General features: G+C 47.5%; 1 protein-coding gene across 1 annotated transcript in view; it reads right to left on the bottom strand.

The window, feature by feature from the left end:
• LOC147123754 (dedicator of cytokinesis protein 2-like) overlaps positions 1-25,278 on the bottom strand; it is a 1,461,504-nt gene that overhangs the window by 198,285 nt on the left and 1,237,941 nt on the right. The window contains exon 36 of the mRNA XM_085975685.1: positions 21,649-21,689. Coding sequence (XP_085831811.1) covers positions 21,649-21,689 — 41 coding nt within the window. The remainder of the gene's footprint in view (positions 1-21,648; positions 21,690-25,278) is intronic.

Genomic DNA, 25,278 nt, shown 5'->3' with positions numbered 1-25,278 from the left:
CAGATAAGGCGACCAAAACTGCACACAATACTCAAGGTGTGGTCTCACCAAGGCCCTGTACAACTGTAGCAAGACATCCTTGCTCCTTGTGACATCTGTCCTAAACCTGTCCTTCACAACTCTGAGCTTGTACCCTCTTATCTTGCTCTGCTGCCCAGGGGTGTCTGCAAATATTGCTCTTGGTTCACTTTCTCTGCCTCAAATATCCTGCATACCTCCGAGATGTCTCTTTTCAAATCTGGACCTGTTCTCTCTCTAAGCTCGCCAATGAGGACTAGGCCACTGCGGTGAGGTACCAAAGAGTTAACAGTGCCTGTGGACCTGTGTCCCATTACGGGTTGAGTGTATTCAGGAGAGGACAGAGAAAAGTAACAAAAAAAAATGACGGACTGTAATGACAAAGTCTCCTGTTTACCATTAATATTGTAGTAGTGTTACCGCAAGCATCAATTCGGTAATATAATCAAACACACAAGTGACAGTAATTGTAGGATGTCCTTGGTAAATGCCCGTGGGTCCTCATTAACATCATAAAATCCTTTCGATGGCACAATGTGAATTCTAATTCACTGACAATGCATAAGTTTCTGTCAGCGACCTGCCATAGTCAGCAAACAAAATCAAAGAGTGACCTTCCCCTGTTAATTGTTTGTTCTGACAGTCAACATGAGTAATCAGTCAATTTTGTGTTAGCAGATGTTTAACACAATTGCTGTTACTAATGAAATTAAAACCACAGCAATGTTCAGTTTGATGAAGAGCAGGGCTTCAGGAGATCAGCATCATGTTGAGTCACTGCCTATGAGGGCTCTCTCTCTCTCCCTCTCTCTCCTTCTCTTTCTCTCTCAGAGAGGATAAGCATTAAGAACGTTACACATTATTAATTGCAGAAAGAGGCCACCAGGCCCGACAAACCTTTCTTTTACCCTTATTTCAGGAAAAAGGGACTGTCAAATTTCTCCCCGCATTGTTAGATGTGCCAGCTTTGGCTCTGTGGTATCGCTTTCGCCTCTAAGTCAGAAGGTTCAGGCCCCGCTGGTGCAAGACGGGCCGAATGGCCTCCTTCTGTGCAGTATGATTCTATGAGTAGCGGTTAATTTTGATTCCTGGTTGGCTTGTGTGGAACCTTCGGCAGTGGGCAGGAACGGTCTCGCGTTGAGGGAGTAAAGTCCAACCTGTAACTGGCCCAACAGAAAAAAATCCCGCACTCAGCTGTTCACCTCAATGCTGTGTGGCATGTTGTCCACGGCAGAAAGGAAATGAGGAGCGCAGTGCCAACAGTTCTGTATTGTAAATGCGAACTAAGAGGTTGAGAACATGCTCTCGGCCATCTGTTTCTAAGTAACAAGGACTGTTGATAATCAACATCGCAAAACCGAGGCTTCACTCACTCTGTGCCAGACCCGTTGCCTTGTTCAAAGGCTGCTTCCAGTAAATGCTGAAGATCTGTAGATGAAATCTAGCATCTAGTTGAAGCGCCACTCCAGAGGCTTGAGCGCAAAATCCAGGCCGACACTCCCAGTGCAGTTCTGAGGGAGTGCTGCGCTGTCGGAGGTGCCGTCTTTCGGATGAGACGTTAAACCGAGGCCCCGTCTGCTCTCTCAGGTGGACGTAAAAGATCCCCACGGCACTATTTTGAATAAGACCAGGGGAGTTTTCCCCGGTGTCCTGGCTAATATTTACCCCTTAACTGACATCACTGAAGGGGCAGATTATCTGGTCATTATCACTTTGCTGTTTGTGGGAGCTTACTGTGTGCAAATTGGCTGCCGCGTTTCCCACATTACAACAGTGACTCCACTTCATTGGCTGTAAACTGCTCTGGGATATCCGGAGATTGTGAAAGGTGTTCGAAAATTGCCAATTCTTTCCTCGTTTGGGCTATTCAACCACTAATTCAGCAGTTCAGTTGTAGAGCTGCTGTTACGTATAGCCCTGCAATGGGCTGATGCCAACGTTCCCTGCTAAGCTGCACCTCCCGATCGATGCACCCGCCCAGGCCGCTCACCAACTGCTGCTGCTGGTAAAGATATTGGGCATGCAAATTTAAAGGGACCGCGCGCGACAAAATAATTAGGGGGAACATTGGCCAATACCCCCAGTGTTCTGAGACCTTCCCCGTTTATATCACGGCGCAGGGTTAAAAACACCACTAGCGATGGTGAAATGCACATGCAGGACTTCCTCACGGATATGTGGTGCTGAGGGAAGGAGATACAAAACACATGAACACGTAAAGTTGGTGGACAGTTATAGACCACTTGATCCGTCGAGCCCGATCCATATTGTGGTGGTGCTGCTGAGAATCAATGAACTCCATTCCTTCTCCAAGTCCACCCCCCCCCACCCCCCACACACACACAAACTACTGGGAGAGACAAAGGAAGAAATGAAAGACTTACATTTCTATAGCGCCATTCACATCTTCATGACATCGCAAAGCGCTTTACAGCCAATGAGATACTTTCTGAAGTGGAGTCACTGTTGTAATGTGGGAAACATGGCAGCCAAGTTGTGCACAGCAAGCTCCCACAAACAGCAATGTGATAATGGCCAGATCATCAGTTTTTAATGATGTTGGTATCGTTATTCCATTTTCCCGCCTCGGTTCCGTAACCCTTAACACCCTTCCCTAACAAAAATCTATCAATCTCAGTTTTGACATTTTCAATTGACCCTCCAGCCTCAACAGCTTTTTGGGGGCGAGCGTTCCTGATTTCCACTGCCCTTTGTGTGAAGAAGTGCTTCCTGACATCACCGCTGAACGGCCTAGCTCTAATTTTAAGGTTAAGCCCGCTTGTTCTGGACACTCCCACACCAGGGGAAATAGTTTCTCCCTATCTACCCTATCATATTTTTTTTATCATCTTAAACACCTCAATTAGGTCAACCCCATTACAAAATATTACAAAGTATTTACAGCACAGAAACAGGCCATTCGGCCCAACAGGTACAAGCCAGTGTTTATGCTCCACACGAGCCTCCTCCCACTCTGCTTCATCTAACCCCATCAGCAGAACCCTCTATTCCTTTCTCCCTCATGTGTTTATCTAGCTTCCCCTTGAATGGGCTATTCACCTCAACTACTCCCTGTGGTAGTGAGTTCCACATTCTAACCACGCTCTGCCTAAAGAATTTTCTCTTGAATTCCCTACTGAATTTATTAGTGACTAGCTTACATTTATGGTCCCTAGCTCTGGTCTCGCCCGTAAGTGGAAACATCTTCTCGATGTCTACCCTATCGAACCCTCTCATAATCTTGAAGACCTCTATCAGGTCACCCCTCAGCCTTATCCTTTCTGGAGAAAAGAGCCCCGAGCCTGTTCAATCTTTCCTGATCGGAACAACCTCTCAGTTCTGGTATCATTCCAGTAATCTTCTATACTTGAGGCAATATAAGCCTAGTCTGTACAACTTGTTGCAGGAACACTTCCCTGCCACACGAAGAGACCAAAATCTGGACACAGGTCCTTGGGGTCCAGCAATACAAAAATGGCTTTGTCTTCTGACATGAATCTTGCCATTCATGTGGAAATGACTTATGAAATGATACTGGGCGGCCTGCTGGTGGCGCTGTCCAGGGAGAGTATAAATATTCAGGCATGGGCCCAGCTTGCTCAGGACATTCTTTAACAGGAACTAGTGAAGGACACAACTAGATCTCCATGTTGTAAAACAGTTGATTAAAGCTTTGTTTAACGCTTAGACCAAGTGCTTGATAGTTTTCTTACGTCACCTTCCATTTGGATGGAGAGCTCAATGCACCTGTGGCCTAGCAAAATGGCAGCCTGCATATTTTTCCCATCTGCAGTGCTGTGTCTTTGGCTGTGCAAGAACATTTCCTGAGGTGATACTATATGTTGCCAGAGGCATAAGTATAAAATCATTTATATTACATCACCGCTATTGGTTTCCTATGGCAGTGCTTTCAGGAAAGATATAGCTTGAGGCAATCCCATGAACAGAAATTTCCATTAGGCTCAGGAATAGGCAGCCTACAGTTCAGTGCCTAGATCTTTTCAAGGCTAAAACACATCCTTAATCACTGTTATGTTCTCCTTCCTGAAGGAAGGTATACAGTGGTGTTCCCCAGGGGTTGGTTCTAGGACCACTGCTTTTCTTGATATATATGAATGACTTGGACTTGGGTGTACAGGGCACAATTTCAAAATTTGCAGATGACACAAAACTTGATCGTATAGTGAACAGTGAGGAAGATAGAAGGAGATGGATAGATTTCTAGACACAAAAGGCGTCAAGGGGTATGGGGAGAGAGCGGGAATATAGTATTGAGATAGAGGATCAGCCATGATCATACTGAATGGCGGAGCAGGCTCGAAGGGCCGAATGGCCTACTCCTGCTTCTATTTTTCTATGTTTCTCTGTAAGATAGTGATAGACTTCAAGAGGACATGGACAGGCTGGTGGAATGGGCAGACACGTGACAGATGAAATTAAATGCAGAAAAGTGCAAAGTGATACATTTTGGTAGAAAGAATGAAGAGAGGAAATATAAACTAAAAAGTGTACAATCCTAAAGGGGGTGCATGAACAGAGAGACCTGGGGGTATATGTGCACAAATCGTTGAAGGTGGCAGGGCAGGTTGAGAAAGCGGTTAAAAAAGCTTACGGGATCCTGGGCTTCATGAATAGAGGTATAGAGTACAAAAGCAAGGAAGTTATGATGAACCTTTATAAAACACTGGTTCAACCTCAACTGGAGTATTGTGTCCAATTCTGGGCACCGCACTTTAGGAAGGATGTGAAGGCCTTAGAGAGGGTGCAGAAAAGATTTATGAGAATGATTCCAGGGATGAGGGACTTCAGTTACGTGGATAGACTGGAGAAGCTGGGATTGGTCTCCTTAGAGCTGAGAAGATTGAGAGGAGATTTGAAAGAGGTATTCAAAATCATGAGGGGTCTAGACAGAGTAGATAGAGAGAAACTGTTCCCATTGGTGGAAGGGTCGAGAACCAGAGGACACCGATTCAAGGTGATTGGCAGAAGAACAAAAGGCGACATGCGGAAAAACTTTTTTAGGCAGCGAGTGGTTAGGATCTGGAATGCACTGCCTGAAAGGGTGGTGGAGGCTGACTCAATCACAACTTTCAAAAGGGAGCTGGATAAGTACCTGAAGGAAAAAAAAATTGCAGGGCTACGGGGAAGGAGTGGGACTAGCTGAAGTGCTCTTGCAGAGAGCCAGCACAGGCTCGACGGGCCGAATGGCCTCCTTCTGTGCTGTAACCACTCTATGATTCCTTACTGAATTGATCCTTTGGCCTTCAAAGAACCAGCGGCAACATGACAAAAAACTTTTTTAATGCAATGAGTGGTTAGGATTTGGAATGCGCTGCCTGATAGGGTGGTGGATACAGATTCAACAGTAGCCTTCAAAAGGGAATTGGAGAAATACTTGAAAGAGAAAAAATTGCAGGGATGTGGGGAAAGAGCGGGGGAGTGGGACTAACTGGATTGCTCTTCGAAAGAGCCGGCGTAGACTCAATGGGCCGAATGGCCTCCTTCTGTGCTGTACTAGTCTATGAATGATTCTATAAAATGACTCTGTGTCATGTTAATGCACAAACATGTACAAGGCTTCGATTTTAACTCCATCCATCTCACCGCCAACCCCCACCCCTCCCCCCCCAGCCCCTCCCCCCGCCCCACCTGCCCCCCACCCCTACCCCATCCCCCCACCCCTCCCAGCCCCCACCCCGCCCCTCCCTGCCCGCAACCCTCCCTGTCCCCACCCCTCCCTGCCCCCACCCCACCCTGCCTCCACCCCTCCCCCCACCCCACCCTGCCTCCACCCCTCCCCCACCCCACCCTGCCTCCACCCCTCCCCCGCTCCTCCCTTGCCCCCGCCCCTCCCCTCCCCGCTTCTCTCCGACACCACCGCTCCCCTGCCATCACCCCTCTTCCACTCCAACACTCCCATGTCTCTGCCACTCTCCGCCCCACCCCTCCCCTCCCCACCCCTACTCCATCCCTCCCCCGCACCCGCCCCTCCCCCGCACCCACCCTTCTCCCGCCCCCGCCCCTCCCCCCGCCCCTCTTCCGTCCCCGTCCTGTCCCCACCCCTCCCCCGTCCCAACCCTCCCCTGCTCCAAGTTCCAATCATGTTTCAATGAAAAGAGTTTGCCTGCTATTTTAATGGGGATGTGAAATATACATGGATTAAGGGTTCAGCTAAAACAGAAGATGAAGGAACGCGTTAAGTCTTTGAGCCGGTTACGTGTCCGTACCCTAATAACACGCAGCGATACATCGTAAGCCTGCCAATGGGAGAACGACACTGCATCTCCACAACCCCAATTGAAACAAAAGAACTCGCTTCCTTTAAAGCAGTGGATTGCCTTCCCTTGGGACTAGGAGTGGAGAATATTATATCACTGATATGTAACACACGTAAATCCCCAGAGCGTCTCATGCATAAGGCACTGGAATGTGAGACTCTCTGTGTAGATCTAAAAAAAATCATAATTGTGAATTTTCAGAGACCATCTGGTGCTGTAAGCACCGTCATTGCCTCATTATCCTCTGCCAGCACAGCTTGCCAACACTCTCCACTGTGTGGAAAGTGACAAAATACTTAGCCTGAGGGATAAGTGCCAACAGTCACCAGGGTCCCCGTGATCCGCCAAATCCATCTAGCTGAATTCCTGACCCCAATCCTGCAGCGAGGGACGTGAGATTGCCTGAACTACCAAGTGAGAATCAGGCCCACCATCATCAGCTGCTTCATCAATGACCTTCCCTCCAACATAAGGTCAGAAATGGGGGTGTTTACTGCTGACTGCACAGTGTTCAGTGCCATGCACAACTCCACAGATAATGAAGCAGTCCATGCCCGCATGCAACAAGACCTGGACGACGTTCAGGCTTGGGCTGATAAGTGGCAGTAACATTTACGCCACACAAGTGCCAGGCAATGACTATCTCCAACAAGCGAGAGTCTAACCACCTCCCTTTGACATTCAATGGCATTACCATCATCGAATCCCCTACCATCAACATCCTGGGGGTCACCATTGACCAGAAACTTAACTGGGCCAGCCACATAAATACTGTGGCAACAAGAGCAGGACAGAGCCTGGGTATTCTGCGGCGAATGTCTCACCTCCTGACTCCCCAAAGCCTTTCCACCATCTACAAGGCACAAGTAAGGAGTGTGATGGAACACTCTCCACTTGCCTGGATGAGTGCAGCTCCAACAACACTCAAGAAGCTCGACACCATCTAAGACAAAGCAACCTGCTTGATTGGCACCCCATCCACCACCTTAAACATTCACTCCCCCCACCACCAACGTACCGTGGCTGCAGTGTGTACCATCTACAAGATGCATTGCAGCAACTCGCCAAGGCTTCTTCAGCAGCACCTCCCAAACCTGCGACCTCTTCCACCTAGAAGGACAAGGGCAGCAGGCGCATGGGAACACCACCACCTCCAAGTTCCCCTCCAAGTCACACACCATCCTGACTTAGAAGTATATCGCCGATCCTTCATCGTCGCTGGGTCAAAATCCTGGAATTCGCTCCCTAACAGCACTGTGGGAGCACCTTCACCACACGGACTGCAGCGGTTCAAGAAAGCGGCTCACCACCACCTTCTCAAGGGCAATTAGGGATGGGCAATAAATGCTGGCTTTACCAGCGATGCCCACATCCCATAAATGAATTAAAAAAAACAAGAGTCCATGGCCTTTTTTTTAGGAAAAAATGAGAAATAAACACATTTGAAGCTGAGAAAGATACAGGGCTATGGGAGAGAGCAAAGCAGTGTGGTTATGTTTGCACTGCTCTGGCAAATAGCTGGGGCATACATGATAGGCCAAATGGTCTCCTTCTCTGCCGTTGCCACAGTTTGCTTTTTAATATTCATTCTCGAGCGGCGTTGGCAAGGCTTTTATTGTCCATCTCTAGTTGCCCATTGAGAAGGTGATGGTGGGCCTTGTTCTTGAACTGCTGCAACCCGTGTGGCGATGGTGCTACCGCAGTGCTATTAGGTGGGGAGTTCCAGCGGTAATGAAGGAATGGTGAGCGGCAGAAACTTGGAACTGCGGTAAACAGTGAGGAAGATAGTAATAGGCTTCAAGAGGACGTAGACAGGCTGGTGGAATGGGCAGAAACAAGCCAGATAAAATTCAATGCAGAGAAGTGTGAGGTGATACATTTTGATAGGAAGAATGCAGAGAGAGCGTAGGTACTAAATGATACAATTTTAAAGGGTTGAAGAACAGAGAGACCTGAGGATGCTTGTGCACAAATCTTTGAAGGAGGCAGGACAGGTTAACAAAGCAGTTAATAAAGTACGTGGGATCCTGGGCTTTATACATAGAGTCATAGGGCTGGATTTTCATTCAGGAGTCGGGAAGGAGGTGGGATTACTACTTTCGGGGTTGTAGTCCCGCCTCCATCGAGATGCGGCCAACCCACGTGATTTTAACTTGATTGACCTTGTTAAGCCCACCCAGCGGGCTCAGCAGGCCAATTAAGGGCCATCCGGCAACAGGTGACGTCACAGACTGAAATTTCATCTGTCAAGAGGTTTTGACAGATGAAATATCAGCGTTTCACAGCTGTTTGAAGCTGTCAAACACTGACAGTCTTACTTCTAACCCGAGTCCTTCTCCACAGACTCAGTTAGAAATCTCTCCTGCACAGAAAGCTGAAGGCTGTCACTTTTGACAGTTCGCAGCCATTCTGCTTTCTGTGCCGGTGAGATGAGGGACTCCCCGAACCTAAAGGAAGGAAGGCTGTAAAGGAAAGAAAAGGTCATTTACACTTCTTTAATCACTTTAGACACACCAAACACACTTACCTTTGCACTCATGCACACATCACTCACCTGAACACCGACATCTCGACCCCTCCAAGTCCTTCAACCCGACGGCCCGACTCCTCTAACTTGGCATGGTTTGGAGCCGTCGGGAATCTCACACATCAACCTTAAAAATAGGGATTAGGCTAAAAACTGCCTGTTAACTACCTGTTAACAGGCAGTTAATTGGCACTAATCTCTTCCTGCCTTGGAGAGGCGGGTCCCAGTGCGGGGCGGGTACCCGCCTCCTTTGAAACTGGCATGGAGGCGGGTTGGGGTCGGGACCCCCGATTTCAGGAATTTAACCCCCCGCACGCCTCCAATCCCGACTCCACGGCACACTGAAAATCGAGCCCATAGAGTACAAAAGACAGGAAGTTGTGCTGAACCTACATAAAACACTAATTCAACCTCAGCTGGAATATTGTGTCCAATTCTGGGCACCACACTTTAGGAAGGACGTGAAGACTTTGGAGAGGACACAGGTTGGAGAAGCTGCGGTTGTTCTCCTTGGAGCAGAGAAGGCTAAGGAGATTTGATAGAGGTGATTAAAATCATTAAGGATTTAGATCGAGTAAATAAAGGAAAACTGTTTCCAGTGGCTGAAGGGTCGAGAACCAAAGGGCACAGATTTAAGATGATTGGCAAAAGAACCAGAGGCGACATGAGGAAAAACGTTTTTACGCAACGAGTGGTTAGGATTTGGAATGCACTGCCTGATAGGGTGGTGGAAACAAAGTCAATAGTAACCTTCAAAAGGGAATTCGATTGATACTTGGGGGAAAAAATTGCAGGGGTATGAGAAAAGAGCGGGGGAGTGGGACTAACTGGATTGCTCTTCGAAAGAGCCGGCACAGACTCGATGGGCCGAATGGCCTCCTTCTGTGCGGTACTATTCTATGATTCTATGGCCTAGAAATTCAGTTTGGGGCGGCCAGCTCGCTCGCGCCCAGAAAGTACTGCTGCGCACGGAGCCACTTGCGCCCGCCGGAAATTCAGTTTCAGCGCCCCAACTCGAAGGCGGCCGCTATTCAAGGGTTTCGGCGCCCCCGCTTGGGGCGCTGAAACTGAATATCGGCGCGCTAGGTGCTGCAGCGCCACCCGCTGCGGAGCGGCAGGCTGTGGTACTGCAGGCCTTCCTCCCTCTCTCAAGGGGGAGGTGCCTGCAACAGCGAGATCGCCGCTCGCTAGTGCCGGCAAATGAGCCCGGCACCACGGAGAAGTGCCGGGCTCCCGGAAAACAGCCGGCAATGCCGCGGGGGGGGGGGGGGGTGGAGGAGGCCGGGGAAGGAGGTGCGGGCAGACCGCACCTCCGCCTTAACTCGCCCCACTAAGGCTACAGGACGGCCCCGTTTTCTGATCGCTGTTTGCGGCCGCTGCGGAAGAGGCGGCCGCAACTAAATATGGCGGTCGGGCCGGTAGCGGGGCGGTAGCGGGGCACTGCGCACACCGATGACGTCATCGGTGGCGGCGCAGCGCTACTGGCTAACGCCGCCATTACCGCAGCGCTGAATATCGGCAAAAGCTCAGCAAGTGGCGCAAAAGCCCTCTTTGGGCGAAAACTGGGCGCAAAGCCTACTGAATTTCTAGCCCTATAATTCTATATTTCCATGTCAGGATGGTGTGTGACTTGGAGACGAACTTGGAGGTGGTGGTGTTCCCACGCGCCTGCTGCCCTTGTCCTGCTAGGTGGTATAGATCGCGGGTTTGCGAGGTGCTGTCAAAGAAGCCTTGGCGATTTGCTGCAATGCATCTTGTAGATGGTACACACTGCAGCCACGGTGCGCTGGTGGTGGAGGGAGTGAACTTTTAAGGTGGTGGATGGGGTGCCAATCAAGCCGGCTGCTTTGTCCTGGATGGTGTGGAGCTGCTCGAGTGTTGTTGGAGCTGCACTCATCCAGAAGAGTGGAGAGTATTCCATCACACGCCTGACTTGTGTCTTGTAGGTGGTAGAGAGGCATTGTGGAGCCAGGGCAAAGCAAAGCCAGGCTTTTCCTCAGGTTTATTGTATTTGGTCACTTTCATAGTTGGACCTTATGCCATTATCATCTGGAGTGCACCTTTACTACCCAATATCTAGATAAACAATAGCTTGGCCTGGGCATTGTAATGGAATATATCAGGTGGTACCACAGGATTTCTCCTTTGTCTATGGAGAAACATAAACACACTATCAAGATGACGGATAGCTTTTGAACAAGTAAAGTACTTCACTTGAATGGACAGTGCAGTTTTCACGCTGAGAATATAGATTTTCCCTGCAATCCCTGATTTTGTAAACATAAAAAGAAAGATGCAAGTCGCTTTATCTCCAACCATGGGTCAAAGAAAAAAGACTAACTTTACACTAACTTTAACCTTTGAGGCTTGGCCGACTAGGCTTTAAAATACAATGGCCCAGAAATTCGGGTCGGGGGCTTCCCGCGGGTGCAAGCCCCCGACCTGCACTTACCTAGCGCACTGGCCGTTGAGCTGTGGGCCCGCGTGGGATTCCGATTCTGGGCCTGCTCCAACTGCCGGCGCACAGTGCTTGCGTTTCCCAGGGGCGCAGTTAGTTCGAAGCGTCCCCTGGGATCATGTGGGCCATGGAGAGCCAATGGTAGCAGAGAATGCTTCATTCATAAGTTTGACAGGAAGAGCTGTCAAACCTACGAATACTATAAGCCCCAAAACATCACTAAATCTTCAAATAAACATTTTAAAAAATCACATTTTTAAAATAAACTATAAATTACATGAAATAACTATTTTAAACAATAATTTAAATTTTTGAAAAAAATAATTGTACTTTCTAACGGGGCTAAAAATAAACTTACTTTTCTTTAAAGTACTTAAAAATAATAAACCTGTGGAAAAAATGTTTTAATTTTAATTAATTCACCACTTACCTTGTAAAAAGCCTTGTGACTGCTTTTTACATGTCTAACTGCTGGAGACTTACCCTTCCGGGAAAACCTGCAAAAAAAACATAAGTTCGATGCGCACGTGCTGCCTCTCCCGTGCACGCGTTCCATCTCTTAACCCTTTCTTTCAGGGGAACAGAAGTGCCAGTTTCCCGCGCATGCGCAGTGCATGCATGAAACCGGCACTTCCATTGGGCTTACGGGTGAGTACCCCGTGCGTACTCACCCATGGAGACCCGAATTTCTGGGCCAATAGCAAAATACTGCGGATGCTGGAAATCTGAAATAACAACAGAAAACGCTGGAAAAACTCAGCAGGCCAGGGCAGCATCCGTGGAGAGAGAAACAGAGTTAACGTTTCAGGTCGAAGACCTTTCGTCAGAACTGGAAAAAAGCAGGAAATGGAACAGCAAGTTTAGGAGCTGGGAAATGGGGGAGGGGATGAAAGAACAAAAGGGAAGGTCTGTGATAGGATGGAAGGCAGGAGAGATTAAGAGACATCAAGAGATATTCAAGGCGAGAGGAGATGGTAATGGGACAGGTTAAGAAACACAGGATGGCTCTCGATGAAGTGTAAATTGCGCTGGCAGAGTGAAAGACAGCTGCCCTGTGGGAGGCTTTAAAATACTTGGCTGCTGCCTGAAAAAATTCACACACAGGTTTTTACTGAAACTACATTGTTGTGAACTGCCGCACGTAAGTCTGTGAGCTGAAGTCTCCACCCACTGAGCTGTCAGTCACAGAGGCACCAGCCAATCAAGGACAAGCCCCTTTCTTCAGCAAACTTTTACATGACTGTCAACCTCGGAGTATCAGCCAGTGGCTCAGTTGATGGACCTTGCTGCTCAGTGGGTAGCACTCTCTCGCCTCTGTGTCAAAAAGCTTGTGGGTTCAAGTCCCACTCCAGAGACTTGAGCACGTAAAGCTAGGCTGACTCTCCCAGTGCCAGTACTGAGGGAGCGCTGCTATGTTGGAGGTGCCGTCTTTCGGATGAGACATTAAACTGAGGCCCCATCTGCCTGAGGAAGGATGTTCTTGCCATGGAGGGAGTGCAGCCAAGATTCACCAGACTGATACCTGGGATGGCAGGAATGGCGTATGAGGAGAAATTGGGTTGATTGGGCTTATACTCGCTGGAGTTTAGAAGAATGAGAGGGGATCTCATTGAAAGTTATAAAATTCTAACAGGACTGGACAGACTGGATGCAGGAAGGATGTTCCCGATGGTCGGGGAGTCCAGAACCAGGGGTCACAGTCTAAAGATAAGGGGTAAGCCATTTAGGACAGAGATGAGGAGGAATTTCTTCACCCAGAGAGTGGTAAACCTGTGGAATTCTCTACCACAGAAGGCAGTTGAGGCCAATTCATTAAATATATTCAAGAAGGAGTTAGATATATTTCTTAAGGCTAAAGGGATCAAGGGATATGGGGAGAAGGCAGGGAAAGGGTTCTGAGTTTGGATGATCAGCCATGATCACATTGAATGGCGGAGCAGGCTCAAGGGGCCGAATGGCCTACTCCTGCTCCTATCTTCTATGTTTCTATGCCCTCTCAGGTGGGCATAAAAGATCACGTGACACTATTTCGAAGAAGAGTTATCCCCCTGTGTCCCGGCCAATAGTTATCCCGCAATCAACATCACTAAAAACAGATTATCTGGTCATTATCACATTGCTGTTTGTGGGAGCTTGCTTGCGCGCACATTGGCTGCCGCGTTTCCTACATTACAACAATAACTACGCTTCAAAAGTACTTCACTGGCTGTAAAGCGCTTTGGGACGTCCTGTGGTCGTGAAAGGCGCTGTGGAAATGCAAGTCTTTCTTTCTAGGTCATTGCTCTGGCTTCAAGGGTTCAAGGAGGGTTCCAACAGTCTGCCTGGCTACACCCTCTGGTGTGCGAATTGAATAGAGCTATTCCTCAGATAATCACAATGGCCCACCAGTGGGACAATGGAAGCATTCTGACAATCCACGACATGTTTGGAATGTAAATACAGGCCTCCTCTTGGGATGATGAACTAATTAACACTTCAAGCCAGTATTGTGTGGGCCAAAAAAACAACTCACATATTGGGGAAAATCTAATAGACAAACAAGCTGGTTCATAGAATTACATAGAGCTTTAATTACATAGATTCTCCGGGTGCTCCGGTTTCCTCCCACAGTCCAAAGATGTGCGGGTTAGGTTGATTGGCCATGATAAAAAATTGGCCCTTAGTGTTAGTGGGGGGATTAAATATGTGGGGTTACGGGGTTACGGGGATAGGGCTTGGGTGGGATGGCAGTCGGTGTAGGGACCAGGTGCTAGGGTTTGGATGATCAGCCATGATCTCGTTGAATGGCGGAGCAGGCTCGAAGGGCCGAATGGCCTACTCCTGCTCCTAGTTTCTATGTTTCTATGTTTACAGCTCAGAAACAGGCCATTCGGTTCAACAGGTCTATGCTGGTGTTTATGCTCCACATGAGCCTCTTCCCACCTTACTTCATCTCACCCTGCCACCGTAACCTTTCTCCCTCATGTACATATCTAGTTTCCTCTTAAAGGCATCGATGCGAATCGCCTCAGCCACTCTCTGAGTAAAGAAGTTAGGCTGATGGCTTTCTGTTAAAAAACATATGCAGCTTTGTGAATTAACTCCTAACATGCCGAATCTAGCATTAGAAGAATACTAGTTAAAAACAATTCAACACAAGCAAAAATCCATTCAGCCACTGCTTTAAATGTCTATGGTTAAATTCTAAACCATCGAATCATAGAAATTTACAGCACAGAAGGAGGCCATTCTGCCCATCATGCCTGTGCTGGCCGAAAAAGAGCTCTCCAGCCTAATCCCACTTTCCAGTTCTTGGTCCGTAGCCCTGTAGGTTTCGGCACTTCAAGTGCATATCCAAGTACTTTTTAAATGTGATGGGGTCTCTGCCTCTACCTCCCTTTCAGGCAGTGAGTTCCAGACCCCCACCACCCTCTGGGTGAAACAATTTCTCCTCAACTCCCCTCTAATCCTTCTACCAATTACTTTAAATCTATGCCTCCTGGTTATTGGCCTCTCTGCCAAGGGAAATAGGTCCTTCCTATCCACTCGATCTAGGCCCCTCAAAATGAAGGATGATGAGAATGGGAATTTATGCTGACCATTTCATCACTGATGGGCCCATGGCGATATTAATAAATCTGTTTCATTTAGGAAGAGAGTATCAATATCGAGTTCAACAATTTCAGATCATAACCTCGGCCCCTATTACATTTTTACTTATATTTTTTATCCACCCCTATGTTTTGGTTTTTACCCCCTCCCCCCCCTTTCCTTTTTTTTCTCTCTCCCACGTGGCAGCTGTCTCCCGTGCATTTCACACCTAATCTAGAGCCGTCTTTTGTCTCCACTAGTCCTATCACCATCTCGTCTCGTTTTGAGTACCTCTTAATGTCTCTTCTTCTCTTTTGTTCTCTCCCAGCCTGGCCTCTTAATCTATTTCATTCCCTGTGCCTCTTTAGTCTTGATAAAGGGTTTTGACCCGAAACGTTGACTCTAATTTCTCTCCACGGATGTTGCCTGGCCTGCTGAGTTTTTCCAGCATTTTCTGTTGTTATTTCGGATTTCCAGCATCTGCGGTATTTTGCTATCATAGAGAAGATGTTTCCACTTGTGGGGGAGTCCACAAAGAGAGCCCATAAATACAAGATAGTCACTAATAAATCCAATAAGCAATTCAGGAGAAACTTCTTTACTCAGAGAGAGTGGTTGGAATGTGAAACTCGCTACCACATGGACTGGTTGAGGCAAATGGCATTGATGCATTCAAGAGGAAGCTAGATAAGTACACGAGGGAGAAAGGAATAGAAGGATCTGTTGATAGGGTGAGATCATATAAGCTGGGAGGAGGCCCGTGTGGATCATAAACGCCTGTTTCTGTGCTGTAATATTGCATGTACAAGGATTAGAAATGCGCCATTCTATGAGCTTTCTGTATCCTCACTGTATTAAAATCAAGACTTATTGCTCCATCATTCTTTAAGGACATCAAATTAGTTATCTTTTATGGTGTAAATCCCTACCACCCTCAGAGGACACAGCTGAAATTTTTGTTTTATGCAGCGAGTTGTTGTGATCTGGAACGCGCTGCCTGAAAGGGCGGTGGAAGCAGATTCAATAGTAACTTTCAAAAGGGAATTGGATAAATACTAGAAAAGGAAACATTTGAAAGTCTTCGAGGAAAGAGCAGGGGGCAGTGGGACTGCCTTGCCACCTTCCCCCTGGTTCTTTTGCCAATTATCTTAAATCGGTGCCCTCTGGTTACCAACCCTCCTGCCAGTGGAAACGGTTTCTCCTTATTCACTCTCGCAAAACTCTTCACAATTTGGAAATCTTCTCTGCAGCCTCCAGGGTTTCAATGTCCCTTTTACTGGACTGGACGCAGTAGTCAAGGTGAGTTCTGGCCAGAGCTTTGCACAATTGTAGCATGATATTGTGGCAAAGCCACCAACGGACTCCTGTACAAATGTATAACTGTCTTTAACAGAGTGCTACAGCACCTATGTTTGTTTACTGCATGTAAATAGCCTTTCTGGATAAGTCCCAGAAGCAACGCGATGACGTCATCACGTTGGTCACGTGATGCCCCGAACGGCAGGAAACGTGATGACGTCATGACGTCAGAGAGTGGGAGGTTCCCAAACTAGGCCTCGTGAAACCAGCACCTGAAAAGACCTGTTTACTGTTGCTCCTGCATGCCTTTGTTTTGTTCTCTAGTTTTAATTAAACTTCGTTTATTTATCGAACTGACTCGACCTCAGTACTATAGTTGGGGATCGGTCGATTCCTACAATATTCTCTAGCTTGCACTCTACCATTTTAAGTCCCACGTTTGATCGCGAGCCTGCATTGAGTGGTCATTGGGTAGTGATGGGGCGCCAATATTAGCCACAGTGTCCTCTGGGCAGGCGAGAGGAAGAATCAGCAATGTTCCCACTCCTGATATCCCTTTAGAGACTCCTGTCAGAAAGGACACATGTGTGAATGTCAAATGAGAACAGCATCAGGGGTCAACTCTAACGCCTTTCTGCAGACGAATAGCCCACTGTCTCACTAGATACTCACGGTCTAGGAACACACAACAAGAACTTGCATTTAGATAGCGCCTTTTAACGTAGTAAAACATCCCAAGGCCCTTCACAGAAGCGTCATCAGACAAAATCTGACACAGAGCCAGATACTAGGACCGGTGACCAAAAGCTTGGTCAATGAGGTAGTGATGCGCTATCAACAATGCCAAAGACTACGAGATGGACTTAAATGAAGTAGGCTTTTATTGACTAAGAACTAGAGCATGCCTCTGCTAGTGAATCCATCCTAAGCGCTCTCGGGGGAAGGGTGGTGAGTCACCTTTATACCCGGGCTTAGGGGTGGAGCCAGGGGCCGAGACATGCCTGGACTTGTACAGGGTTAACAGTGGTTTACCACACAGGCATGTACAGGTTAACAGTGGTTTACCACAGGTAGGTTTTAGGAAGCCTCTTAAAGGAGGAGAGAGAGGTAGAGAAGCGGAGAGGTTTAGGGAGGGAATTCCAGAGCTTAGGCACAGCTGAATAGCAGCTGAAGGCACAGCCACCAATGGTGGAGCGATGAAAATCGGGGATGCACAAGAGGCCAGAATTGGAGGAGTGCAGAGATCTCGAAGGGTTGGAGGAGGTTACAGAGATAGGGAGGAGCGAGGCCATGGAGGGATTTGAACACAAGAATGAGAATTTTAAACTCGAGACGTGGCTGGATTGAACGGCTACTCGGGTAAGTAGCAGATGGTAGTCAGCACCCTGTGGAACTGCACCTCAGACGAGTCAGTGACTTATGAAGAGAGAAAACCAGAGGGGGAAATTTTTACAAGATAAAGCCTGGCTCTGGATGGATTTCAAATGCGAAGGTGTCTAACACATTGGGTTTCTGCTCAGCTCCACGATAACAGCTGCTGCCACTTAATCCTTCTCAAATGTTATCTTGGTGAAGATATTATCTAATGGTTGTCGGGCCCTGTAGTATTAATGGCTACAAAGCCGTATCAAGGTCTCTACTGACAAAAAAGTGCAGCAAGATTCTGCAACCCAGCACGCACGGAACGCATCATTTATCCTTCCAACAATTCAAAGCAATAACCGCTGAACTGATTTGTCCCAATGCTATTCCTCTTTTCTTCAAATTCATCTCCCTCACAATTTGGATAAGTCCGCCTGCCTTCCGTCGTTTTTTGATGCGCGGTGATCAAAATGAAGTGGCCCCCGGAATCGGGTTGCATCTTTCCTCTGAATTAGGAGCTCCTTCACTCTCCATTTGGGGAGAGCCAAAAATAACTCCTATTCAAAGTCAGACCTTAAAGCACGAGCTCCCTCCTCGACCCAGTCATGCAGATCAGGAAAGCGCCAGGTTCAATCCCCGTACCTGTGCTGCGTCACCCAGAATGGAACCTTGCAATTGGCTACAGTGCCTTGGACCTGGTGGCTCAGGTCCAGAATGAACCTTGCAATTGGCTACAGTGCCTTGGACCTGGTGGCTCAGGTCCAGAGTGAACCTTGCAATTGGCTACAGTGCCTTGGACCTGGTGGCTCAGGTCCAGAACGAACCTTGCAATGAGCTACAGTGCCTTGGACCTGGTGGACCAGGTCCAGAACGAACTTTTGCGTTTGGCTACAGTAGCTTGGATCTTGGGTAGGGTAAATCAGCCAGTTTTCCAATTCCTAATTTCTATTCAATGATTATCTAGTGAAGAGTGCATGAGTGTGGACTTTCGGAGAGAACAGGATGAAACTCAACTGTGATGTCCCGCATGCCAATGCCCGCTGTCCAGGCAGGCTCACTCGGGTAAGGCGAGGAAGGGGTAAATTGGTATGGTGGGGGTGGGGGGAGGGGGGTTGGGTTTTAGGGGGAAATGTAGTGCAACACACAGGAGTGGCACAAATGTGCTGGGGTTTTGACATGCTATGGCACAGGGTACCAGGTTGGCATCTATGATATTTCCCTCACATGTTTAAGTCGAGATGGCTGTGCCACCCTGGTGTATTGAGCAATGGCCACCTGCTTTTCCACAGGGAAGGGAGGGGGTCACGTTGTGGGAAGGAAGTAGATCTCGAACACCTTAGGACCCTGCTTTGGGCGGCCAAGGCACAACAATATTTAATTGTTTTCTTTCCAATTTACATTACCCTTCTACTGAAGAGGCTAACTCTTGCTGGTATACTGTTCCACAGGAAGCTGGCAGGTGGCCATTCTTCCATATACAGAGAGTGTTGATGGGCTATTTTATCATGGGGTGACAGTATCAAAGTCGAGACCAATCCTGTTTGTGCCTAATGTCCATGCACGTGCATTTTCCAGCAGGATTCACTAAATAGAAAGCAGGAGCAGTGGTCCGAGCTCACTTTTTAACCTAGTGACGTAATAAAACTCACTACTCACTTGGTTTGAGTATAAAGCAAGGCTTTAATCAACTTGTTTCAGAACATGGAGGTCTAGTTGTATTTCACTAGCTCCTTGTCTTACAAAATGTCCCTGGAAAGCTGGGGCCCACGCCCGAGTATTTATACTCCTTGGACGGCGCCACCAGCTGGCCGTCCAGCGTTATTTCATAAGTAGATTCTTGATGATGAGATTTATAACACCCAGCTAATTTTTTTTATCGTTCATTCTCAGGATGTGGGCATCGCTGGCAAGGCCGGCATTTATTACCCATCCCGATACAACTCGGAGGGGAGTTAAGAGTCAACCACGTTGCTGTGGGACTGGAGTCACAAATAGGCAGGCTTCCATCCCTAACGGGTAGTAGTGAACCAGTTGGGTTTTTAAGATTGAGTAGTTTGGGCCTATACACTCTGGAGTTTAGAAGAATGAGAGCTGGTCTCATTGAGTGGGCAAAAACATGGCGAATGGAATACAATGTGGAGAAATGTGAAGTTATCCACTTTGGTAGGAAAAATAGAAGAGCAGAGTATTTTTTTAAAATGGTAGATTGGGAAATGTTGATGTTCAGAGGGACCTGGGTGTCCTTCTACACGAATCACTAAACGTTAACATGCAGGTACTGCAAGCAATTAGGAAAACAAATAGTATGTTGGCCTTTATTACAAGAGGATTTGAATATAAGAGTAAAGACGTCTTACTGCAATTATATAGTGCCCTGGTGAGACCACACCTGGAGTATTGTGTACAGTTTTGGTCTCCTTACCTCTGGAAGGATATACTTGCCATAGAGGGAGTGCAACGAAGGTTCACCAGACTGATTCTTGGGATGGAGGGATTGTCCTATGAGGAGAGGTTGAGTAGACTAGGCCTATATTCTCTAGAGTTTAGGAGAATGAGAGGCGACCTCATTGAAACAAAACAAATTCTTACAGGGCTTGACAGGGTAGATGTAGGGAGGATGTTTCCCCTGGATGGGGAGTCTAGAACCAGGGGACCTGTGGAATTCTCTACCACAGAAGGCAGTTGAGGCCAACTTATTAAATATATTCAAGAGTGTGTTAGATATATTTCTTAAGGCTAAAGGGATCAAGGGATATGGGGAGAAAGCAGGGACAGGGTACTGAATTTGGATGATCAGCCATGATCTCATTAAATGGCGGAACAGGCTTGAGGGACCACATGGCCTACTCCTGCGCCTATCTTCTATGTTTCTATGTTTCTATGTAATTCACTGGCCAGCGTATTGAGCCCCTTCCTAGAATTGGCTTGGTGTTCAGTTTCTTGTGGCAGAGATATTAAATATTAAAGCATTTGCCAAAATCTAGTGGCTAAAATGCAGTGCAAGCAGGGGCACCGTTAATTGCTGTGTCGTCCATGCAGTTCGAGTACTGTGCGCAGTGTTGGTCTCCATATTACAAAAAGGATACAGTAGCACTGGAGAAGGTGTAAAAAAGATTACGAGAATACAAACCGGCATGATAAGACCATCAAGCCTGCCCCACACACCATGATGGCCAGAGCATCATGGCTCAGTACTTCGTCCCTGACCCTCCTGTCCCCCCCACCCCCCGCTCCACTCTCCCCTCGCTGCCATATAATCTCATGGGATTTACAAGGATGATACCAGAACTGAGGTTATAACTATCAGGAAAGGCTGAACCGGCTGGGGCTCTGTTCTCTAGAAAAGAGAAGGCTGAGGGGTGACCTGATAAGAGTTCTTTAAATTTATGAAAGGGTTTGAGAGGCTACCCTCAGAGAGGATGTCTCCACTTGCTGGAGAGACCAAAACCGGGGACCATAAATACAAGAAAAGCTACAAATAAATCCAATCGGGAATTCAGGAGAAATGTCTTTACCCAGAGAGTGGTGAGAATGTGGAACTCGCTGCCACAGGGAGTGGTTGAGGCCAACAGCATAGATGCATTTAAGGAGATGTTAAATAAATCTAAGAGGGAGAGGGGAATATTAGGATATGCTGATAGGATGAGTTGAAGTAGGAGTAGGAGGAGTCTTGTGTGGAGCTAAAACACTGGCATAGACCAGTTGGGCCGAATGGCCTGTTTCTGTGCTGTAAAGTCAGTGTAATTGGATGTAATTGGAGGTAATACGATGTAATATGATGTAATTCCATGTAATAGGATGTAACTCTATGTAATATGATGTATTACAATGTAATGCGATGTAATTTGATGTAACTCAATGTAATTTGATGGAATAGGATGTAATTCGATGTAATTACACGAGACACCTATGTAAACGAGACACGCAGATGTCCAATTAGCACCGAGTGCTTTGGGGTCATGAAAGACGCTATAGAAGTGCACGTTCTTTCTACTCGAATGTCCAGAGCAGAGTCACTCCGCACCCTCTCAAGCCAGGTGACACTGCTGCGAGCGTTTCTGACTCGCTCATATTGACGAGTGTTTGTCAATGTGAAAGGACTCGAATGACTGAAGCTCAGTGTATTTCACACTCACCGTATGTACATTTCCTCTCGGTCGATCTCTTTGTAGAAATTCTGCAGAGGGAATAAAAAACCCAAAATGAGACGTTGAAGAAGTAAAAACAAGTCATCGGGGCTATCCCCTTCAAAGTCTGTTTTTGATCACGTGGGACTTTGGGATCAGTCCACTATTTGACAGATCACAGGACATGATTCTGTTCACTTTTCCATAAAACAAATGTCTCGACTAGACCTGAGCACAAAGCCTCGGCAGATACTCCAGTCCAGTACTGCACTGTCGGAGGTGCCGTCTTTTAGGTGAGACATTAAACCGAGGCCCCGCCTGCCCTCTCAGGTGGATGTAAAAGATCCCATGGATTTGGAAGGCGAGTAGGGGAGTTCTCCCCAGTATCCTGGCCAATATTTATCCTTCAACCAATAGATTATCTGGTCATTTATGTCAATGATGTTTGTGGGAGCTTGCTGTGGGCAAATTGGCTGCCTCGTTTCCCACATTACAACAGTGACTACGTTTCAGAAGTACTTCATTGGCTGTAAAGCACTTTGGGACACCCTGAGGTCGTGAAAGGTGCTATATAAATGTAAGTTCTTTCTTTCTTTCTATAAATGAGAACAAATGTGTTATAATTACCAAACTGAGCTCCCCCCAAGGATTGGACAAATGTATCCAGTGAGCAGCTGCGTCACATCAGAAAGACCCCAGATTCAAACTGCAGTCTGTGCTAAGCTGGTTGATCCCATCAAGTATGTTACAATCAGGCTCAATGCCTTTGGGTTAGGGTGAGGACAAAAATAACCCAGGGTTCCTGCTCCTGATTGGAAAGGGCACGCGTCTGCCAGTGCGCGCGGTACGGGGCAAGGGCAGGGTCAGGCTGTGATGCCTTCCACAGTCGGATAGCCTCACCGTCGTGGTTCACGCAGGAACTAATGTGGGTGAGGCACTGATAGATGCCGGCGGAACCCTGTCCCTTTAAGGGGCCGGTGCCTTTAGGGGGAGAAAATTGACAAGTAACTTAAAAAAAAAAGTCACCAGGCAACTTATCAAACTCTTTGTTCGAGTAATACCATCCTGCGACCTTAACCTGGGGCTACATTCTGAAATATTTCAGTCATCATTTCTTTATTTCAGTGCTGTTGCTCATTCTCCCGTCAATGCCACCTCTTTGGCTAAATTCCTCTTTGAAAACAAAAGAAACATTTCATTTACTTTTCTTCTTTCCCTGATAACTCGATAACTCCTGGGGGCGGGGGGGGGGGGTGCATGGAGAAAGGGGGGGCGGAGAGTGAGAACAAAATAAAATCCTGAATAGAAGCTGTTGATTGTCGACATTCCCTGGACCAAGGCATCCAGGATGGGTAAAAGCAGCAGTGACGAGCAATGTTCCCATGAATATATTTTTGGTGCGTGGCCCCTTTAAGGGACTGCGCGGCCCATTCAAAAGGCAGCGCACGCGCGATTTTTCTCCCTGAAAATCTGGTGAGCTGGCTGCGCGGGAGGTCCAGACAGCTGCAGCTTAAAAGGAACATTGGTAACGAGTTCCTTGTTTCTGATGAGTTCGCAGAGTCGTGTTGAGGGGGAATTTTGACTGGCAGTGGGATTCGGGTGGGACGAGCACCATAAAGGCAAACAGCGTGGGGCCTTCTGCTTATTTACTCTATCAAAACGCTTCATGATTTTGAACGCCTCTATCAAATCTCCCTTTAACCTTCTCTGCTCTAAGGAGAACAGAGTCCCAGCTTCTAAGGAGAACAGAGTCCCTTGCTGAAATGTGCTCATATCCCGGAGGTCAGGTGAGGACAGGGTGGGAGCCGGCTGTGATACCGCCGTAGTTAAAACGGGCAAAGCCCTTTTGGGGGTATAAATGGGCCTTGGGGCCTTGGGCTCGGTGTTGTGAATCGGGGTCCTGTTTAGCTCTCCAGCCGATTGTCTTTTCCATTGAAGAGATGGGGCGGAAATCTAAACGAGCCGTTGATTAGCTCTGGCTCGTTTTTGCGCCACCGATGCCAAGGTCAATTTATGCCGCTTCGAATTTAATTACTTAAAGCGGCCACCGGCAAAAAAAAAAAGAGTATTCTATTTTGAAGTTTGAGGTGGAGTCCGGAGGAGCGGGAGTTCTGCTTCCGTCCCCCCCCCCCCCACCCCCCACACCCCCACTCGGCCCTTCAGACTTTGAGCTTTTAATTAGCACGTTCCTATCTATAACCTTTGAAGACTTACTTGGCCCTTTTTAATGCATAGTATTGGTCTCAGAGGTCCCATCTTTGTTTGGTGCTAATGATACACTGAATAAAAAGTCTGTAGCGGGCACACAGGGATCAGAGGAGCTAAAGGCTTTAAACTCTCCTTTGATCCTCTGGAAACACACTGGTTCATTTCGCCTTCGAAATATAAAAGACGCTCGTAAGCCAAGGTTCACTGCCCATCTTCCAGCTAAGAACTCCAGCAAGCTTATCAAAAATTCAATGCATTGCTGAGCGCGCGGGGCTCTGAGGAGTGTATTGAAAACCGTATTTAATACATAAAGAAACACAGTCTCACACAGCAATTAAAAAAAAATGTCTTCTAATTATTTGAAGAGGTTTGTTTGAGGGACCAGCCAAGGTTCAGTGGGTGGCACTCTTGCCTCTGAGTCAGAAGGTTCACACACCGTTCCAGACTACTTGAGCACATAATCCGGGCTGATGCTCCCAGCGCAGTGCCTCCGCTGCACTGTCGGAGGTGCCGTCTTTCGGATGAGACGTTAAACCGAGGCTCGATCTGCCCACTCGGGTGGACATAAAAGACCCCACGGCACTATTTCGAAGAGGAGCAGGGGAGTACTCCTTGGTGCCCTGACCGATATTTCTCCCTCAACTAACATCACTAAAAAACAAGTTATCTGGTCATTATCACGTTGCTTTTTTGTGGGACCTTGCTGTGTGCAGACTGGCTTCCTACATTAACTACAATGACTACACGTTAAAAAGCACTTTATTGGGCTGTAAAGCATTTTGGGACATCCTTGGTGAGACCACACCTGGAGTACTGTGTGTAGTTTTGGTCTCCTTACCTAAGAAAGGATATACTTGCCATAGAGGGAGTGCAGCGAAGGTTCACCAGACTGATTCCTGGGATGGCAGGACTGTCGTATGAGGAGAGATTGGGTCGACTAGGCCTGTATTCACTAGAGTTTAGAAGAATGAGAGGGGATCTCATTGAAACGTATAAAATTCTGACAGGGCTAGACTGACTGGATGCAGGGAGGATGTTTCCCCTGGCTGGGGTGTCTAGAACGAGGGGTCACAGTCTCAGGATACGGGGTAGGACACTTAGGACTGAGATGAGGAGAAATTTCTTCACTCAGAGGGTGGTGAACCTGTGGAATTCTCTACCAAGAAAGCTGTGGAGGCCAAGTCACTGAATATATTTAAGAAGGAGGTGGATAGATTTCTAGACACACAAGGCATCAAGGGGTATGGGGAGAGAGCGGGAATATGGTATTGAGATAGAGGATCAGCCATGATCATATTGAAGGGCCGAATGGCCTACTCCTACTCCTATTTTTCTATGTTCCTATGTTTCTATCCTGAGGTCATGAAACGCACTGATGTAAGAAAAAGGAGACTTACCATCAAGTAACTTTAAAGTAAGCTTTAAGTAACT

Source organism: Somniosus microcephalus, chromosome 2, assembly GCF_052327205.1.
Source record: "Somniosus microcephalus isolate GS21.2 chromosome 2, FLI_Smic_1.0, whole genome shotgun sequence".
Classification (NCBI taxonomy): Eukaryota; Metazoa; Chordata; class Chondrichthyes; order Squaliformes; family Somniosidae; genus Somniosus; species Somniosus microcephalus.
This window is presented reverse-complemented; position numbering and strand designations above follow the sequence as displayed.